Source organism: Gigantopelta aegis, chromosome 2 (assembly GCF_016097555.1).
Source record: "Gigantopelta aegis isolate Gae_Host chromosome 2, Gae_host_genome, whole genome shotgun sequence".
Taxonomy (NCBI): Eukaryota; Metazoa; Mollusca; class Gastropoda; order Neomphalida; family Peltospiridae; genus Gigantopelta; species Gigantopelta aegis.
In genome coordinates this window covers 28,614,329-28,633,941 of record NC_054700.1, presented here as the reverse complement: position 1 = coordinate 28,633,941, position 19,613 = coordinate 28,614,329, and the positions used below count along the sequence as shown (strand labels likewise).

The 19,613-nt window shown below is 39.5% G+C and overlaps 1 protein-coding gene across 1 annotated transcript in view; it reads left to right on the top strand.

Annotated features, from left to right (window-relative positions):
- Positions 1-19,613, top strand: part of LOC121388056 (phosphatidylcholine translocator ABCB4-like) — a 47,434-nt gene that overhangs the window by 2,453 nt on the left and 25,368 nt on the right. The window contains exons 3-11 of the mRNA XM_041519263.1: positions 2,065-2,310; positions 5,275-5,446; positions 10,714-10,838; positions 12,174-12,345; positions 12,477-12,701; positions 13,260-13,385; positions 15,503-15,706; positions 17,382-17,552; positions 18,182-18,331. Coding sequence (XP_041375197.1) covers positions 2,065-2,310; positions 5,275-5,446; positions 10,714-10,838; positions 12,174-12,345; positions 12,477-12,701; positions 13,260-13,385; positions 15,503-15,706; positions 17,382-17,552; positions 18,182-18,331 — 1,591 coding nt within the window. The remainder of the gene's footprint in view (positions 1-2,064; positions 2,311-5,274; positions 5,447-10,713; positions 10,839-12,173; positions 12,346-12,476; positions 12,702-13,259; positions 13,386-15,502; positions 15,707-17,381; positions 17,553-18,181; positions 18,332-19,613) is intronic.

The window sequence follows — 19,613 nt, the reverse complement described above, 5'->3', positions numbered from 1 at the left end:
TCAATGGTCGATGCAAGTGGTTTACACCTACCCATTGAGCCTTGCGGAGCACTCACTCAAGGTTTGGAGTCGGTATCTGGATTAAAAATCCCATGCCTCGACTGGGATCCGAACCCAGTACCTACCAGCCTGTAGACCGAAGGCCTACCACGACGCCACCGAGGCCGGTTGGCAAAATGAATGCACGAAACATAATGTATCAGTTGTGTTATTTTATACCGTGTATTTATTAACTCTCTGGGGGCGGGACGTATCTCAGTGGTACTGTGCTTGCATGATGCGCGATCGATCTAGGATTGATCCCCGTCAGTGGGCTATTTCTCGTTCCACCCAGTGCTACACAACTGGTGTAACAAAGGCCGTGGTATGTACTATCTTATCTGTGGGTTGGTGCATATAAAAGATCCCTTGCTGCTAACTGAAAAGAGTAGCCCATGAAATGGCGACGGCATGTTTCCTCTCTCAATATCTGTGTGGTCATTTAATCATATGTCTGACGCCATATAACCGGGAGCGAGACGTAACCCAGTGGTAAAGCGCTCGCTTGATGCGCGGTCGGTTTGGGATCGATCCCCGTCAGTGGGCCCATTGTGCTATTTCTCGCTCCAGCCAGTGCACATGACTGGTACATCAAAGGCCGTGGTGTGTGCTATCTTGTCTATTGATATACAACAGATCCCTTGCTGCTAATAAAAAAGAGTAGCCCATGAAATGGCGACAGCAGGTTTCCTCTCTCAAATATCTATGTAGTCCTTAACCATATTATGTCTGACACCATATAACCGTAAATAAAATGTGTTGAGTGCGTCGTTAAATAAAACATTTCTTTCCTTATTAACTCTCTGTACAGCGAATGTACAAGCGGAATGGGTTATTAAGAAATAATGTAAAGTGGATATTAATAAAATAAAGACATAAATCAATTAATATCCAATATTGTGAGCGGCCCAAGACGTCCTAATTGGGGCATCTTTGCAGTCGAAACATTTTGGGCTGCTGCACACCTGGGACCTAATTCACTAAATTCTCGCAACTTTGCGATATCGCTGTGAAATGCAAACATACTTGCAAAGAGGATGTTTTGTTGTCTAGCAGAGCCTAAGAGTGAATTAGGCCCCTGGACAGCCACTGCATTATATGCCTCCCACCATGCACGTAGCAGAATTGAGGACAATGCCACACCTGTGTTTGTCAGCAGATGTCGCAGGAATCTACCTGAATCCCTCTCCTCATAGTCACAAATGTTATCTGTCCTATGTTCAGAGCAGGACGTACATCGTAGCCCAGTGCTAAAGCGCTTGCCTAATGCGAGATCAGTTTAGGATCGATCCCCGTCGGTGGGCTCATTCAGCTATGTCTCTTTACAGTACACCACGACTGGTATATCAAAGGCCGTGGTATGTGCTATCCTGTCTGTGGCATGGTGCATATTAAAGATCCCTTATAAAAATGTATAGCGGGTTTCCGCTGTAAGAATAAATATATAAAAACAAAAAACATGCTTGATATCCAATAGCTGAAGATTAATACATCAATGTGCTCTAGTGGTGTTCTTAAAGGGACATTCCTGAGTTTGCAGCACTTTTTAAGATGTTATTGATTAACAGAGACTTTTTAACGATTGTAATTACATATCAAATATATTTTTATGCATAAAATATTAGTGGCTCTATATTAAACGTGTTTCTGATCGTTCTAATATTTGTACTATTTAAATTTCATCTTATTCGTACGTACGAAATTATTTGAAGACAAAATCCAGTTTGGGCTTCTTACAAATATTAAGACGACCAGTAACACATTGAATTTACAGACAATGATATTCTAAACAAGAAAATATATTTAACTACAACTTTATTCTACAACTTCACAAAGTTCAAGGTATTTGACCTGGACAGGAATACGGTTTCAAATAACCTGTTTTCTTTGTCTTTTATTTTGTTCTCAGTTCCAAAACTCCAGACGTTAGTCAGGCATTACATTAGCAGTTTGTCTTTTCGTTTAGTTCCACTCAAATTTCAAATAGCTGAGATTGTGTTTATAATTGGTTGCTTCTCGTTTCAGTTCCTCACACCTAAATGGGTCGAACAGTAATAACATTGAAAATGAAACCACACCCTACGCCTATATATTTACCATTCTTGGCATTGTATCCATGGTTACTGGCTACGTTTCGGTGACGTTTTGGACGTGGACAGCAGAGAGACAGATAAAGAACATGCGCACAGATTACTTCCGTGCGGTAGTGACACAGGAGATGACGTGGTTTGATACACAGAACCCCAGAGAACTAAGTTCCAGATTATCTCAGTAAGGATTCGTTCACATTGGACGTGGCGCGTGCATTCTGTGCGTCTACAAAAATAATGTTTACACACACACACACACAGAGAGAGAGAGAGAGAGAGAGAGAGAGAGAGAGAGAGAGAGAGAGAGAGAGAGAGAGAGAGAGAGAGAGAGAGAGAGAGAGAGAGAGAGAGAGAGAGAGAGAGAGAGAGAGAGAGAGAGAGAGAGAGAGAGAGAGAGAGAGAAAGAGAGACATACAGAGAGAGAGAGAGAGAGAGAGAGAGAGAGAGAGAGAGAGAGAGAGAGAGAGCATTTACACTAGCACCTTGGAGCGTGCGTTTGAAAACGCAGTGCAATAACCAGCCGCATGCGTCTGCGATATTAAATCTACTGCAACGATAATGCTTCACTTTTGATTTATGATAACAAACCATACCATCAATTTATCAAAATAATCGATTACACGTTCTTTAAATTCCGATACAAATAATATATCACCAGGCACGGCTCTAGCCCCCACCCCTAATATTTCTGAATAAAAAATATTATTGGTAGTAAATACCCCCGAATCCCCCTAGACACTTTGCATTGTGCCCTCGATCTGTCAGCTCCCCCCCCCCCCAAACCTAATGTCTACTTGCTTCCGCCGTGCCTGATCATGATATAGATGGCAACAATACACATGACAGATACTTATAAATATGTGAGTTTATTATTTGCCGCCAAAACGCAGATGACGCCAGTGTTTTGGACGCATGCGGCAGCCGTAACAGACGCAAGAGACACGCACGTGTCGAAGCCAGTATGATTGAGCCCTAATAGAGGGCGCCCCAGCCAGTGCACCACGACTGGTACATCAAAGGCCGTGGTATGTGCTATCCTGTCTATGGGATGGTGCATATAAAATATCCCTTGCTGCCAATCGAAAAGAGTAGCCCATGAAGTGGCGACAGCGGGTTTCCTCTCTCAATATCTGTGTGGTCCTTAACCATATGTCTGACGCCATATAACCGTAAAATAAAAATGTGTTGAGTGCGTCGTTAAATAAAACATTTCCTTCCTTCCTTCCAATGTTTTGGACGCCTGCGGTAGCCGCAACAGACACAAGAGACACGCACGTCTCGCAGCTAGTATGATTGAGCCCTAATAGAGGGCACCTACATGTAGATGTTTCGACAATAAATAAATAACACAAAACATAGTATGGCTGAACCTCGGACGGAGCAATGACACGCTCGTCGCGTCCGCCAAGGAAAAAGAATCGAAATACATTAGTGTCAATGAGAGCGTCTAGGCTGGATGCAAATGAAATGCGCTCTTTACAAAACGCACGCGGCCACCCGCAATGAAATTAATGTATGTGGTGTATATGGCCAAAACGCAAGCCGCATTCAGTCCATATAAGCCTTAACAGAACAAAATTTAATAATAATACTTGTGTGTAATTTTCTGTTTACTTTTCGTCATTATAATCATCATCATCATCATCATCACCACCACTACCTCCACCACCACCATCATCAGCTTCATCATCATCATCATCACCATCACCACCACTACCTCCACCACCACCATCATCAGCTTCATCATCATCACCATCATCACCACTACCTCCACCACCACCATCATCAGCTTCATCATCATCATCATCACCATCACCACCACTACCTCCACCACCACCATCATCAGCTTCATCATCATCATCATCATCACCACTACCTCCACCACCACCATCATCAGCTTCATCATCATCATCATCATCACCATCACCACCACTACCTCCACCACCACCATCATCAGCTTCATCATCATCACCATCATCACCACTACCTCCACCACCACCACCATCATTTCAGCTTCCACCATCATCAGCATCTCCACACCACCACTACCTCCACCACCACCATCATCAGCTTCATCATCATCACCATCATCACCACTACCTCCACCACCACCATCATCAGCTTCATCATCATCATCATCATCATCACCACCACTACCTCCACCACCACCATCATCAGCTTCATCATCATCATCATCATCATCATCACCATCACCACCACTACCTCCACCACCACCATCATCAGCTTCATCATCATCACCATCATCACCACTACCTCCACCACCACCATCATCAGCTTCATCATCATCATCATCATCATCACCACTACCTCCACCACCACCACCATCATCAGCTTCATCATCATCATCATCACCACCACCACCACCACCACCATCATCATCAGCTTCATCATCATCATTATCATCATCATCATAATCATCACCATCATCATCAAAATTCATCATCATCATAGTTTTCTTTTTCTTCTTCCTCGTCATCGTCGTTTTCTCCTTATACTTTCGTCGTTTATTTTAAAGATTGAAGGTTTCATTATTATGGCACCGGTCGATTCTAGTTAACTGTTTAAAATAAAAGTGCTTTTGAATGATTTATTTTGGAATAGTCATCTGCCTGGAATTGTTTATTTGTTAACAAAACAATTTCCATAAATTTTAGTTCTGTTGCAACATATATGTACTATTGATGTGTGCGCACGTTCGTGCGTGCGTATGTGTTTGTGTTTACATAGGCGTAAGGGCTCCCATTTTTGTTGGGGGGGGGGGGGTAGGGGGGAGGGGGGTAGGGGGGGGGGCAGGTTGGTGTTTGCTCAAATTAAACGAAAATGTCCGAATGTGGATAACAACATTTATTCATATTAGCATTTCTACCAAACAGCTATATAGATTTACAAATGAATCACTACGCATTCTTACATGGATGACAACTAATTGTTGATGATGAAAATACATGTTAAAAAGGTCTCAGGTTAGTACATTTTGCCCGAATATCTCTATAATTTTTCCAGAATTTGAGGATGTGCTCCAGCATTAGTGGGGAGATCATCTCCCACCCACCCCTACACTTGTCTTGTACGCTTATGTGCGCTTATGTTCGGTAGGGTGTTATTCAAATGTGTCTTATTGCAGTGATATACCAATGGTTGCCGAGGCGATCGGAGGCCAGATGGCGATGTTTATTCAGTGGCTGTCAACGTGGCTGACGTGCAACATGGTGTCGCTCTATCTAGACTGGAGACTAGCGTTGGTGACCATGTCGTTCTGTCCCGTCCTCGTCTTCATATCCGTCGTGTTAAGTCGGGTTAGTATGTTGTTATTCCTATGTCTTATATCCGTCGTGTTAAGTCGAGTTAGTATGTTGTTATTCCTATGTCTTATATCCGTCGTGTTAAGTCGAGTTAGTATGTTGTTATTCCTATGTCTTATATCCGTCGTGTTAAGTCGAGTTAGTATGTTGTTATTCCTATGTCTTATATCCGTCTGTTAAGTCGAGTTAGTATGTTGTTATTCCTATGTCTTATATCCGTCTGTTAAGTCGAGTTAGTATGTTGTTATTCCTATGTCTTATATCCGTCGTGTTAAGTCGAGTTAGTATGTTGTTATTCCTATGTCTTATATCCGTCTGTTAAGTCGAGTTAGTATGTTGTTATTCCTATGTCTTATATCCGTCGTGTTAAGTCGGGTTAGTATGTTGTTATTCCTATGTCTTATATCCGTCTGTTAAGTCGAGTTAGTATGTTGTTATTCCTATGTCTTATATCCGTCGTGTTAAGTCGAGTTAGTATGTTGTTATTCCTATGTCTTATATCCGTCGTGTTAAGTCGAGTTAGTATGTGTTATTCCTATGTCTTATATCCGTCGTGTTAAGTCGAGTTAGTATGTTGTTATTCCTATGTCTTATATCCGTCTGTTAAGTCGAGTTAGTATGTTGTTATTCCTATGTCTTATATCCGTCGTGTTAAGTCGGGTTAGTATGTTGTTATTCCTATGTCTTATATCCGTCTGTTAAGTCGAGTTAGTATGTTGTTATTCCTATGTCTTATATCCGTCGTGTTAAGTCGAGTTAGTATGTTGTTATTCCTATGTCTTATATCCGTCGTGTTAAGTCGAGTTAGTATGTGTTATTCCTATGTCTTATATCCGTCGTGTTAAGTCGAGTTAGTATGTTGTTATTCCTATGTCTTATATCCGTCTGTTAAGTCGAGTTAGTATGTTGTTATTCCTATGTCTTATATCCGTCGTGTTAAGTTGAGTTAGCTGTTATTTATATATGTTATATTTATCATTCCGTCGTGTTAAGTCGAGTTAGTATGTTGTTATTCCTATGTCTTATATCCGTCGTGTTAAGTCGGGTTAGTATGTTGTTATTCCTATGTCTTCATATCCGTCGTGTTAAGTTGAGTTAGTACGTTGTTATTCCTATGTCTTATATCCGTCGTGTTAAATCGAGTTAGTACGTTGTTATTCCTATGTCTTATATCCGTCGTGTTAAGTCGAGTTATTATGTTGTTATTCCTATGTCTTATATCCGTCGTGTTAAGTTGAGTTAGTTGTTATTTATATATGTTATATTTATCATTCCGTCGTGTTAAGTCGAGTTAGTATGTTGTTATTCCTATGCCTTATATCCGTCGTGTTAAGTCGAGTTAGTATGTTGTTATTCCTATGTCTTATATCCGTCTGTTAAGTCGAGTTAGTATGTTGTTATTCCTATGTCTTATATCCGTCTGTTAAGTCGAGTTAGTAGTTGTTATTCCTATGTCTTATATCCGTCGTGTTAAGTCGAGTTAGTATGTTGTTATTCCTATGTCTTATATCCGTCTGTTAAGTCGAGTTAGTATGTTGTTATTCCTATGTCTTATATCCGTCGTGTTAAGTCGGGTTAGTATGTTGTTATTCCTATGTCTTATATCCGTCTGTTAAGTCGAGTTAGTATGTTGTTATTCCTATGTCTTATATCCGTCGTGTTAAGTCGAGTTAGTATGTTGTTATTCCTATGTCTTATATCCGTCGTGTTAAGTCGAGTTAGTATGTTGTTATTCCTATGTCTTATATCCGTCGTGTTAAGTCGAGTTAGTATGTTGTTATTCCTATGTCTTATATCCGTCTGTTAAGTCGAGTTAGTATGTTGTTATTCCTATGTCTTATATCCGTCGTGTTAAGTTGAGTTAGCTGTTATTTATATATGTTATATTTATCATTCCGTCGTGTTAAGTCGAGTTAGTATGTTGTTATTCCTATGTCTTATATCCGTCGTGTTAAGTCGGGTTAGTATGTTGTTATTCCTATGTCTTCATATCCGTCGTGTTAAGTCGAGTTAGTACGTTGTTATTCCTATGTCTTATATCCGTCGTGTTAAATCGAGTTAGTACGTTGTTATTCCTATGTCTTATATCCGTCGTGTTAAGTCGAGTTAGTATGTTGTTATTCCTATGTCTTATATCCGTCGTGTTAAGTTGAGTTAGTTGTTATTTATATATGTTATATTTATCATTCCGTCGTGTTAAGTCGAGTTAGTATGTTGTTATTCCTATGCCTTATATCCGTCGTGTTAAGTCGAGTTAGTATGTTGTTATTCCTATGTCTTATATCCGTCGTGTTAAGTCGAGTTAGTATGTTGTTATTCCTATGTCTTATATCCGTCGTGTTAAGTTGAGTTAGTTGTTATTTATATATGTTATATTTATCATTCCGTCGTGTTAAGTCGAGTTAGTATGTTGTTATTCCTATGTCTTATATCCGTCGTGTTAAGTTGAGTTAGTTGTTATTTATATATGTTATATTTATCATTCCGTCGTGTTAAGTCGAGTTAGTATGTTGTTATTCCTATGTCTTATATCCGTCGTGTTAAGTCGAGTTAGTTGTTATTATATCCTATATTTATCATTCCGTCGTGTTAAGTCGAGTTAGTATGTTGTTATTCCTATGCCTTATATCCGTCGTGTTAAGTCGAGTTAGTATGTTGTTATTCCTATGTCTTATATCCGTCGTGTTAAGTCGAGTTAGTATGTTGTTATTCCTATGTCTTATATCCGTCGTGTTAAGTTGAGTTAGTTGTTATTTATATATGTTATATTTATCATTCCGTCGTGTTAAGTCGAGTTAGTATGTTGTTATTCCTATGTCTTATATCCGTCGTGTTAAGTCGAGTTAGTATGTTGTTATTCCTATGTCTTATATCCGTCGTGTTAAGTCGAGTTAGTATGTTGTTATTCCTATGTCTTATATCCGTCGTGTTAAGTTGAGTTAGCTGTTATTTATATATGTTATATTTATAATTCCGTAGTGTTAAGTCGAGTCAGTTGTTATTTCTATATGTTATATTTATCATTCCGTCGTGTTAGGTCGAGTTAGTATGTTGTTATTTCTATGTGTTATATCTATCATTCCATTGGGTTATGTAGAGTTAGTATATTGTATTTTCTATGTGTTATATCTATCATTCCATCAGTTTACGTTGTTGTCTTTTGTTTTCTTTCTTTTTTCTTATTTTTATTAGGCTCCGTATTCACAAACCTATTTAAAGGGACATTACTGAGCTTGCTGCAATTTTTAAGATGCTATCAACTAACAGATACTTTTTAACGATTGCAATTACATATCAAATATATTTTTCTGCATAAAATATCAGTGGCTGAATATTAAACGCGTTTCTGATCGTTCTAATATTTGTATTGGGTTAAATTTAATTTTATTTCCTAAAACAGATCTTTTTCATATGTACGAAATTATTTGAAGACAAAATCCAGTTTGGGCCTCTTACAAATATTAAGACGACCAGAAACACATTGAATATACAGACACTGATATTCTAAACAAGAAAATATATTTAATATGTAAGTTTAATCGTAGAAATATTTTATTAGTCGGAAACATCTTACAATGCAGCAAACTCGGGAATGTCCCTTTAAATAAACGTATCATACTACTAGTATGCTTAAAGTATGTAGATAAGTATCAAACGCTGACTTAAGTACGTTTGTGAATACAAGCCCAGGGCCCCGTTCCACGAAGCGATCTTAGCGCTAAGATCACCTTAAGCACATAAGGTAGTTATGCACATAAGATAATCGTAGCGTTAAGATCGCTTTGTGGAACGTGGCCCTGGTCGATTTGAGCCCAATATCTACATATATCAGCATTAAATCCGATAGGGAAGGATGTAGCGCCATGGTATATAGCACGTCTAATGAGCAGTCGGTCTAGGATCGATCCCCGTCGGTTGGCCATTTTGGCTACTTCTCGTTCCAGCCAGTGCACCACGACTGGTGTATCAAAGGCCGTGGAAAGTGCTACCCTGTCTGTGGGTTGGTGCCTATAAAAGATCCCTAGCTACAATGGAAAAATGTAGCGGGTTTCCTTTCTGTGACTGCATGACTGTGTCAAAATGACCATATGTTTGACATCCAACAGGCGATGATTAATAAATCTAGGGGTTTCGTTAAACAAAACAAACTTTAAATCCGGTGGTTTAACCACCACCGTAATTGTAGTTTTGTCTGCGGTGGTTTTCTCAGGGACATGCGTCAGCTATGGGCAATGGACATTTACATATAATAAAAGTAGACTCGAAATAATTAGCAAAGAGTAAGATGGTTCTCTACTCTACATATGTTTGTTGCAAAGTGATACGTAAATAACCTCTTCACACCTTTATGACATAAATTACTTTACACTGATGGCAATGCTATACGGTAGTTCTAAACCAAATGACAAACAGCTGGGTCAAAGATCGATGTGCACCTAACGTTTGATAGAGCAGTTAATACCACAAGTCCTGCCTTTGGCGACAAATGTGAATGTTTTGTCAAGATATTTAGTTTCATCTGGGGAATAAAATGTATACAATTATTTTATGTCATCTAGTACCACTGTATCAAGTAGCCGTATGTTTGAAACATGTATGGGGTACTGTAAGGTCTCACTACACAGATCACTTCGGGGTGAGAGTTCATTCATCACGGTCCACTATAGTTCCAAATTGTGACACGTTATGGTTCACATATTCACTTCTAGGAAATGGTGAAGAATTAAAACAATATGTATGTTTAATGGTAAGCCTTCTGGCTGTATTTCACCCATGTTATTTTGTAATATTGTGCATCGACCTTTTGGGACATGGGTGTACAGCGCAAGAGACAGCTGGAGTGAATCGATTAATGAACCACCTGTGCGGACCGGTACTACAGCCAGATGCGGTCATATAGCAAAAAACTGAGACGGAAATGTTCTCAATTTTGGAGTGAAAATAAATGCTTATATAATGTATGTTCGCAATGGTGTATGTTGTTAGTGCCAATGAGAACCCGTTCTATTGGCAATCTTCGTTTGAAGTTGGGCAATTTAACATGGGTTTCAATGGCAGATGACATCTGTGTAGTGAGACCTAAACATAGAGGATGGGACGTACTATAGTTGATAAATGGAATAATCTTCTAGTAAATTTTCGGTTATCAAAACATTTTGGGATACCGGTAAGGCACCGGCATGTGGTCGGTTTTGAGGCAGAATCAGATTGAAATCGTCATGATGTGGAGAAAATACATGAATTTATTTCTCTCTGTTTAGTGGGTGAAGCTGTTTGCAGGAAAGGAATCAAGAGCTGTGGCCGAAGCTGAGAGCGTTACCACGGAGTCCCTGAGAGCAATACGCACCGTACAGGCGTTCCAGGGCCAGGAGAAAGAGGCGGCCAGGTTTGTTACAAGTCATTAGTAGTAACTGTCAGCGGCAGGGCAAGACAGATTGCAGATCCTGCTGAAGTTATTGTAACTCATGTTAACCTCACTAACTCTAGTTTTACAGATACCTGATTTCTGTATTTTACGTGTATCTGAAGATACTTCATTCTCCAGGAAGACCAGGCCTGGTGCATATAAAACGTTTAGAGTCAAGACTCGAATCTCTAATAGAGTCTGAGACACTAATGTCATGACAACGTCATACATGTATGTGTGTGACGTCGTTAGAAATTGAGTCTGGACTATAAAAGTTTTATAAGCACGAGCCCAGGAAGCTTTAAGAGTAACAACATTTATTATATAAGCAAAACATTGCAATTGCAATGTAACCAAATGTGCAATGTAACGATAAAAATCAAATCGCATACAATACTAGTATTACACTGGCTAATTTCTAGGACTGCCTATTCCTAGGTAGATGTCTTGAATGGTGTTAATAGTTAGGCATCTGTCGCCGTCTAGACTTGTTAATACTGTTTTAATACAAGTAGGTTTTGGGATGACTGCCAATTCAAAAGTTATGAGTTGTGAACGCTTCAAATCAATCCTTGGATCCCGTTTATTCGCTGTTTGTGGGTATTGTATGGTGATTTCGGTGATCTCATCTATAATCCTCCCCACAGGAATGCCCTTTTGCATACTATGGAGTTTACTACAAGCTTTTATTTACAACAAAACAAAACCTCCACAAAAAACAACAACAACAACACATTTTTGTAGGAGGATGGGCGGACAATAGAAGAACAGTTTTAGCTTGAATTGTAAGAGCTGATCTCACTGTGGCTCATGTTGATGTTGCCGTTGTTGATGATAATGATGATCACGCCCATGGTGTAGACGTTTGAGAATTGCTGTCATACGTAGAGCTTGACCTGTTGGACCACAGAAAAAAGACCAGATTAAGACTTCAAACAGAATGTACTATTATTAGCAAACTTGAAACTTGAAACTTGATTTCGGTACACTCAGGCAGTCATACAACAGCACATACAGAGATTATTATACGAGCTTGTGTCTCGTACTGATTCTACGAAACGAGTGTCAGGATTATTGTATTGCCGGAGTGAGAGCGAGTGTAATACACGAATCCTGACAGAGTTTCGTAAAATTCCGAAATGACTGTGATTACAGCCAGAATCTACCAGACCACAGGTACACCACCATGAAAACCGGCACCACCATTACGGTCGCTACAATCACGACAACAATATCATTTAACAACAAACAGTGAATTGCATTGGATAAACTATTACCGTAGTGTGCTGTTTTCTTGATATTTTCTTTTCACAGATATACTGCTAGTTTGGGAAAGGTCAAACATGTAGCCTGCAAGAAAGGGTTCGCTCTTGGCTTGAGCATGTCTGCGTTTTGGTTCATTATTTTTGCCGCCTTTGCTGTGACCTTCTGGTATGGAATGCACCTTGTTCAACAGGATGACCTTAAACCTGGGAAAATTGTACCGGTAAGTCCTAAAACTGTTTTAGTAGCAACATACAGGAAACACATTTAAAACGTATATCAGCAGTAATGGTACAACACTTTGATTGTTAAGCCCATTGTATTTAATTAAGTAGTGCTATCTTCTTATTACAGATTTTTATAGGCTTAATCATCGCAAACGTGTCGCTGAGTTATGCGTTTCCCTTTTTCGGAACGCTAGCCAACGCACGAGGTGCTGCTGCCCGGGTGTTCTCTATCTCACGCTCCTCCCCCCTCATAGACAGCGCGTCTACAGCAGGCCAGGTCGTCGATGACATCAACGGAAGCATTCAGTTTAAAAACGTCGGCTTCAGCTACCCTTCTAGACCACAAGTGAAGGTGAAATATCATTACCGTTATTTTGCGACTATATGAAAACAAGACTATAATTACTATCGCATTAAAACTACCACCATTATCTTATTGTTGCTACATCCATCACCACCACCACCAACACCAACACCACCACACAAACAACCAATACCACCACCACAAAGACAACCACTATCGCAATCATCACTCTGCTACTACAAGAGTGGGTCAAGAAGGAAAGAACCTTTTCAGTTTACAAATGTTTTGTTTTTGTAATTACGTGGGCAAAAAAACAAAAAAGAACCCCTAAAAAAAACCCTGAAGCTCTCTTATTAGGTTAAGATAAGGTAATCCCAACACGTAGGATCAAGTGCTTTTGTGAGGGTCTCGATCGTCCGTCACGGAACAACAAAATCAATAATAACAACAACAAAACCCCCACAAAAACTATACCTGTTACATAGGCTGGGGTTGGTCTACCTGTTACATAGGCTGGGATTGCTCTACCTGTTTGTAACAACGGTGATATATACCGTTAATCTAGTCTGAGAAGGTTCAAACGATTATAATGGTATTCTGTTTCAGGTTCTTAAAGGCCTGGATCTGCACATCCCAGCTGGAAAGAAGGTAGCGCTGGTAGGACCTAGCGGATGCGGGAAGAGCACTGTTCTCCAGCTCATATTACGCATGTATGATCCATCAGAGGGAGAGGTACGTTTTTAACGCGCGGACCAGATATGGTCAGTGGGAGAAGTACGTTTGTAACGTACGACCAGATATAAAAGTAAGAGATGTACGTTTATAACGCACGGGCAAAATATGATCAATGGGAGAGATATGTTTTAACGCACGGACCAGATATGATCAGTAGGAGAGGTACGTTTTAACGCACGGACCAGATATGATCTATCAATGGGAGAGGTACATTTTAACGCACGGACCAGATATGATCAGTAGGAGAGGTACGTTTTAACGCACGGACCAGATATGATCTATCAATGGGAGAGGTACATTTTAACGCACGGACCAGATATGATCAGTAGGAGAGGTACGTTTTAACGCACGGACCAGATATGATCTATCAATGGGAGAGGTACATTTTAACGCACGGGCGAGATATGATCAGTAAGAGAGGTACGTTTTAACGCACTGACCAGATATGATCCATAAGTGGGAGAGGTACGTTTTTTAACGCACGGGCCAGATATGATCCGTAAGTAGTAGAGGTATGTTTATAACGCACGGGCCAGATATGATCCATCAGTGGGAGAGGTACATTTTAACGCACGGGCCAGATATGATCCGTCAGTAGGAGAGGTACATTTTTAACGCACGCGCCAGTTATGATCCGTCAATGGGAGAGGTACGTTTTTAACGCACGCGCCAGATATGATCCGTCAGTGGGAGAGGTACGTGTTTAACGCACGAACCAGATATGATCCACCAGTGAGAGAGGTACGTATTTAACGCACGGACCAGATATGATCCACCAGTGAGAGAGGTACGTGTTTAACGCACGGACCAGATATGATCCATCAGTGAGAGAGGTACGTTTTTAACGCACGGGCCAGATATGATCCATCGGTGAGAGAGGTACGTTTTTAACGCACGAACCAGATATGATCCATCGGTGAGAGAGGTACGTGTTTAACGCACGGGCCAGATATGATCCATCAGTGAGAGAGGTACGTTTTTAACGCACGGACCAGGTATGATTCAGTAAGAGTGGTACGTGTTTAACGCACGGGCCAAATATTATCATAATGCTAGTAGAGTTTTAGAACTTTTATTTTAAGGATTTTTGATTAATTTAGTGTTATAAGAAAACATACATGATGGGGTATAATTAAGATTCATATTTTAAAGTCGCAGACGCTAGTGTGAACCCATGAAACAAGACACTAAGTTTAGTTGTGGTGCACTGGCTGGAACGAGAAATAGCCCAATGAGCCCATCGACGGGGTATCGTTCCCAAACCGACCGCACGACAAGCGAGCGCTTTACCACTGGCTACGTTCTGCCCCCTAAACTAGAGCTCTTCACCACAACCGTTACTTCTTATACGCATGTGTGTTTTTAGAATTATGACAAAAATGCATGTCGTGGCATTAAAAAAACATGGATGACCATAAAGAAAGAAAGAAGTGTTTTATTTAACGACGCACTCAACACAGTTTATTTACGGTTATATGGCGTCAGACATATGGTTAAGTACCACACAGATTTTGAGAGGAAACCCGCTGTCGCCACTACATGGGCTACTCTTCTGATTAGCAGCAAGGGATCTTTTATTTGCGCTTCCCACAGGCAGGATAGCACAAACCATGGCCTTTGTTGAACCAGTTATGGATCACTGGTCGGTGTAAGTGGTTTACACCTACCCATTGAGCCTTGCGGAACACTCACTCAGGGTTTGGAGTCAGTATCTGGATTAAAAAATCCCATGCCTCGACTGGGATCCGAACCCATTACCTACCAGCCTGTAGACCGATGGCCTAACCACGATGCCACCGAGGCCGGTCTGGATGACCATAAACACTTCGGTTGTACGAAAATGGATATTCCGTTTGATTACATTATCAAAAATGGCTTTAATAGTTAAAAAACAAAAACACAAATAACTAGGGTCTATGACTTTAATGTGCGTGCGTAATGCTTCAACAAGCTCATATACCACGAAGGTTTCGAACATGTCCGCCCCAGGGTTCCGCCTCTGAGAGGCCAGGAGCCCAATCCGGGGCAGAATTTAATCAGGATAATTTTGACTTTAACCAAAAACAAGGGACGGGGTATGACTTTAATAAGTTTTTGTGGGGTTTTTTTTGCAGATACATGTCAACGGAATACACATGAAAGAGCTGAACGTCCAGAGTGTTCGCCGTCAGATGGGCGTCGTTGGCCAGGAGCCCGTGCTTTTCGGCTGCACGGTAGAAGACAACATTCGCTGTGGGTGTGCGCGCGCAGCACATGCTGACATTGTTCAATCAGCGCGTGAAGCCAATGCGCATGACTTCATATCCCAGCTTCCACAGGTGATAAAACTTAAAGTTTGTTTTGTTTAACGACACCTTTAGAGCACTTTCATTTATTAAACATTGGTTATTGGATGTGAAACATTTGATAATTTTGACATATAGTTTTAGAGAGAAACCAGCTAAATATTTCCATTAGTAGCAAGGAATCTTTTATATACACCATCCCACAGACAGGACAGCACATACCACGGCCTTTGATATACCAGTTTTGTCCACAGGTGATTCTTCAAGTAGTTCAAACAGCGCATGAATTCTCGAGAAAAAGTCGATGAACCGACCTGATAAAACAAAGTTTGTTTTGTTTAACAACACCACTAGAGTACATTGATTAATTACTCATCGGCTACTGGATGTCAAACATTTGGTAATTATGACACGCAGTCATCAGATGAATCCCGCTACATATTTTATGTACACTATCCAACAGACAGGAAAGCACATACCACGGCCTTTGACCAGTTGTGGTGCACTGATTGGAACGAGAAAAAAAACCCTGGCTTGATACGCAAGCACCTCAAGCGAGCACTCAACCGACTGAGCTAAATCCCGACCCCCATGCTAGACGTCGTTAAGTATTAATAATGCAGTGGAGCGCACATAGGATCGAACCCCGTTGACGAACCCATTCACGGATTGCGCTTTGCTCCATCCCAACCTAGTATGCTTTAATGATTTCGTTATACAAAACAAATTTAAACTAACTTTTCTAAAACATTCTTAATGCACGCAAGTTGTGTGTACAGGAATGATAAGTTTTAGGGGTTTTCAACGACACCACTAGAGCACATTGATTGGATGTCAAAATATAACGTAATGCTAAAAGAAGTTAAATATTAAGTATGCTACGATATTAATGCATGCTACGTGTACATATAAAGATTATTATACGAGCTAGTGTGTTGTAGGCTACTAATTTTACGAAACGAGTGTCAGGATTTTTGTATTGTACATGGATCCTGAAAGGAGTTTCGTAAAATCAGTACGATGCATTTATTATCCACATTATGCAAAATACAATTTTTATGAATAATAAACTAGGACCTCGTGTAAACGTTTCAAATGTAACTAGAAAGAGACGACGAAACGACGTCATTTTCCAAAATGAAGTCATTTTGGTGAGCGTTTACATAGATCTAAGACTGGGGAAGCCGCATTAAGTTATGACGTCGTTTCCCAAAATTACGTAATTTGTTGTGCACGTGAAATCATTATGACAGACGTGTGTCATACTGGCTATATATCCCTGAATATCTTGAACCATGTGGATAATAAACAGGGACATGACATAGTGCTGGAAATAGTCAAATATTAATTATGTTATATTGTTATAATCTTAACACAGGTCATGCATTTGTACAAGGGTATATAAAACAATGCTAGAAGTTGTCAAATAATTATTAATGCTACATTCTTAGTGCCAGTGACGTATACATACATATTAGGATATTACAGAGTGCTAGAAGTGGAAATGCACGTACTAGTAAGAGGTTATTCTATATTTGTTGTATTGATGTGCAGGGATATGACACAGTGCTAGAAGTGGAAATGTATGTACTAGTAAGAGGTTATTCTATATTTGTTGTATTGATGTGCAGGGCTATGACACAGTGCTAGAAGTGGAAATGCATGCACTAGTAAGAGATTATTCTATATATGTTGTATTCACGTGCAGGGATATGACACAATGCTGGGTGAAGGTGGCGCACAACTCTCTGGAGGACAAAAACAAAGAATTGCGATCGCCAGAGCCCTGGTTCGAAACCCGACTCTACTCTTGCTCGACGAGGCGACCTCTGCGCTAGATGACGATAGTGAACTTGCCGTGCGGAAAGCCTTAGACGTGGTTAGTAGATATTTATATGTATCTGGGGTAGGGTGGTGGGTAGACGTGGTTAGTAGATATTTATATATAGCTGTGGAGGGGTGAGTAGACGTGGTTAGTAAATATTTATATATAGCGAGGGGGTTGGGTAGACGTGGTTAGTAGATATTTATATGTTGCTGGGGTGGGTGGATAGACGTGGTTAGTAGATATGTATATGTAGCGGGAGGTGTAGACGTAGTTAGTAGTTATTTATATACAGCAGGGGAACTAGAAGAGGTTAGTAGATATTTATATATAAGAGGGTGAGTAGACGCGGTTAGTAGATATTTATATAGAGCAAGGTGCTTAGACGTGGTTAGTAGATATTTATATATAGCAGGGAAAGTAGACGTGATTAGTAGATATTTATATATAGCATGGTGAGTAGAAGAGGTTAGTAGATATTTATATATAACAGGGTGAGTAGAAGAGGTTAGTAGATATTTATATATAGCAGGGTGAGTAGATGGGGTTAGTAGATATTTATAGTTAAAAATGTGTTGAGGTATCGTTAAAACAACAGGACTCTCTCTCTCTCAAATAGCCGTTATATTTAACAAGGTATTGAGGTATCGTTAAAACACTCATTTCTTTTTGTTGTTCTGCAGGCGTCCCGTGGCAGGACGACGGTGGTGGTGGCACATCGCCTGTCGACAGTGGAGGACGCGGACCTGATCATCGCCCTCAGGGAGGGCAGGGTGGTCGAGCAGGGCACACACCAGGAGCTGATGGAGGGGGGCGAGCTGTACCCGCAGCTTGTCAGACTACAGGTTGACTTCACATTGCAGTTTCCATTGGTTATTCACTTTCAGATATCCAGTACCCAGTAACACTCATGTGATCAGTTTGAGAATGTGTACAAGTCTATCTTGAAAATGTTATATGTTATATGGATATCTGGATCTGGGTATTGAAAGAAAAGCCAAGCTGTATGGTTGTTATTTAGACTTTATTGTTATTTATAACACAACAACAACGACAAAATAGCTAAATGTAACAACAACAAAATAGCTAAATATAACAACAACAGCGACAAAATAGCTAAATGTAACAACAACATCAAAATAGCTAAATGTAACAACAACAAAATAGCTAAACGTGACAACAACAAAATAGCTAAATGTAACAACAACAACAAAACAACTAAATATAACAACAACAACAAAATAGCTAAATGTAGCAACAACAAAATAGCTAAATGTAACAACAACAACAACAAAATAGCTAAATGTAGCAACAACAAAATAACTAAATTTAACAACAACAGCGACAAAATAGCTAAATGTAACAATAACAACAAAATAGCTAAACGTGACAACAACAACACGAAGATAGCTAAATGTAACGACAACAAAATAGTTAAATGTAACAACAACAAAATAGCTAAATGTAACAACAACAAAATAGCTAAACGTGACAACAATAAAATAGCTAAATGTAACAACAACAACAAAACAACTAAATATAACAACAACAAAATAGCTAAATGTAACAACAACAACAACAAAATAGCTAAATGTAACAACAACAAAATAGCTAAATGTAACAACAACAACAAAATAGCTAAATGTAGCAACAACAAAATAGCTAAATGTAACAACAACAACAACAAAATAGCTAAATGTAGCAACAACAAAATAGCTAAATGTAACAACAACAACAAAATAGCTAAATGTAGCAACAACAAAATAATAGGTAAATGCGACAACAACAAAATAACTAAATGTAACAACAACAACAACAAAATAGCTAAATGTAGCAACAACAAAATAGCTAAATGTAACAACAACAACAACAAAATAGCTAAATGTAGCAACAACAAAATAACTAAATATAACAACAACAACAACAAAATAGCTAAATGTAGCAACAACAAAATAGCTAAATGTAACAACAACAACAAAATAGCTAAATGTAGCAACAACAAAATAGCTAAATGTAACAACAACAAAATAGGTAAATGCGACAACAACAAAATAGCTAAATATAACAACAAAATAGTTAAATGTAACAGCAACAACAACAACAACAACAACAAAA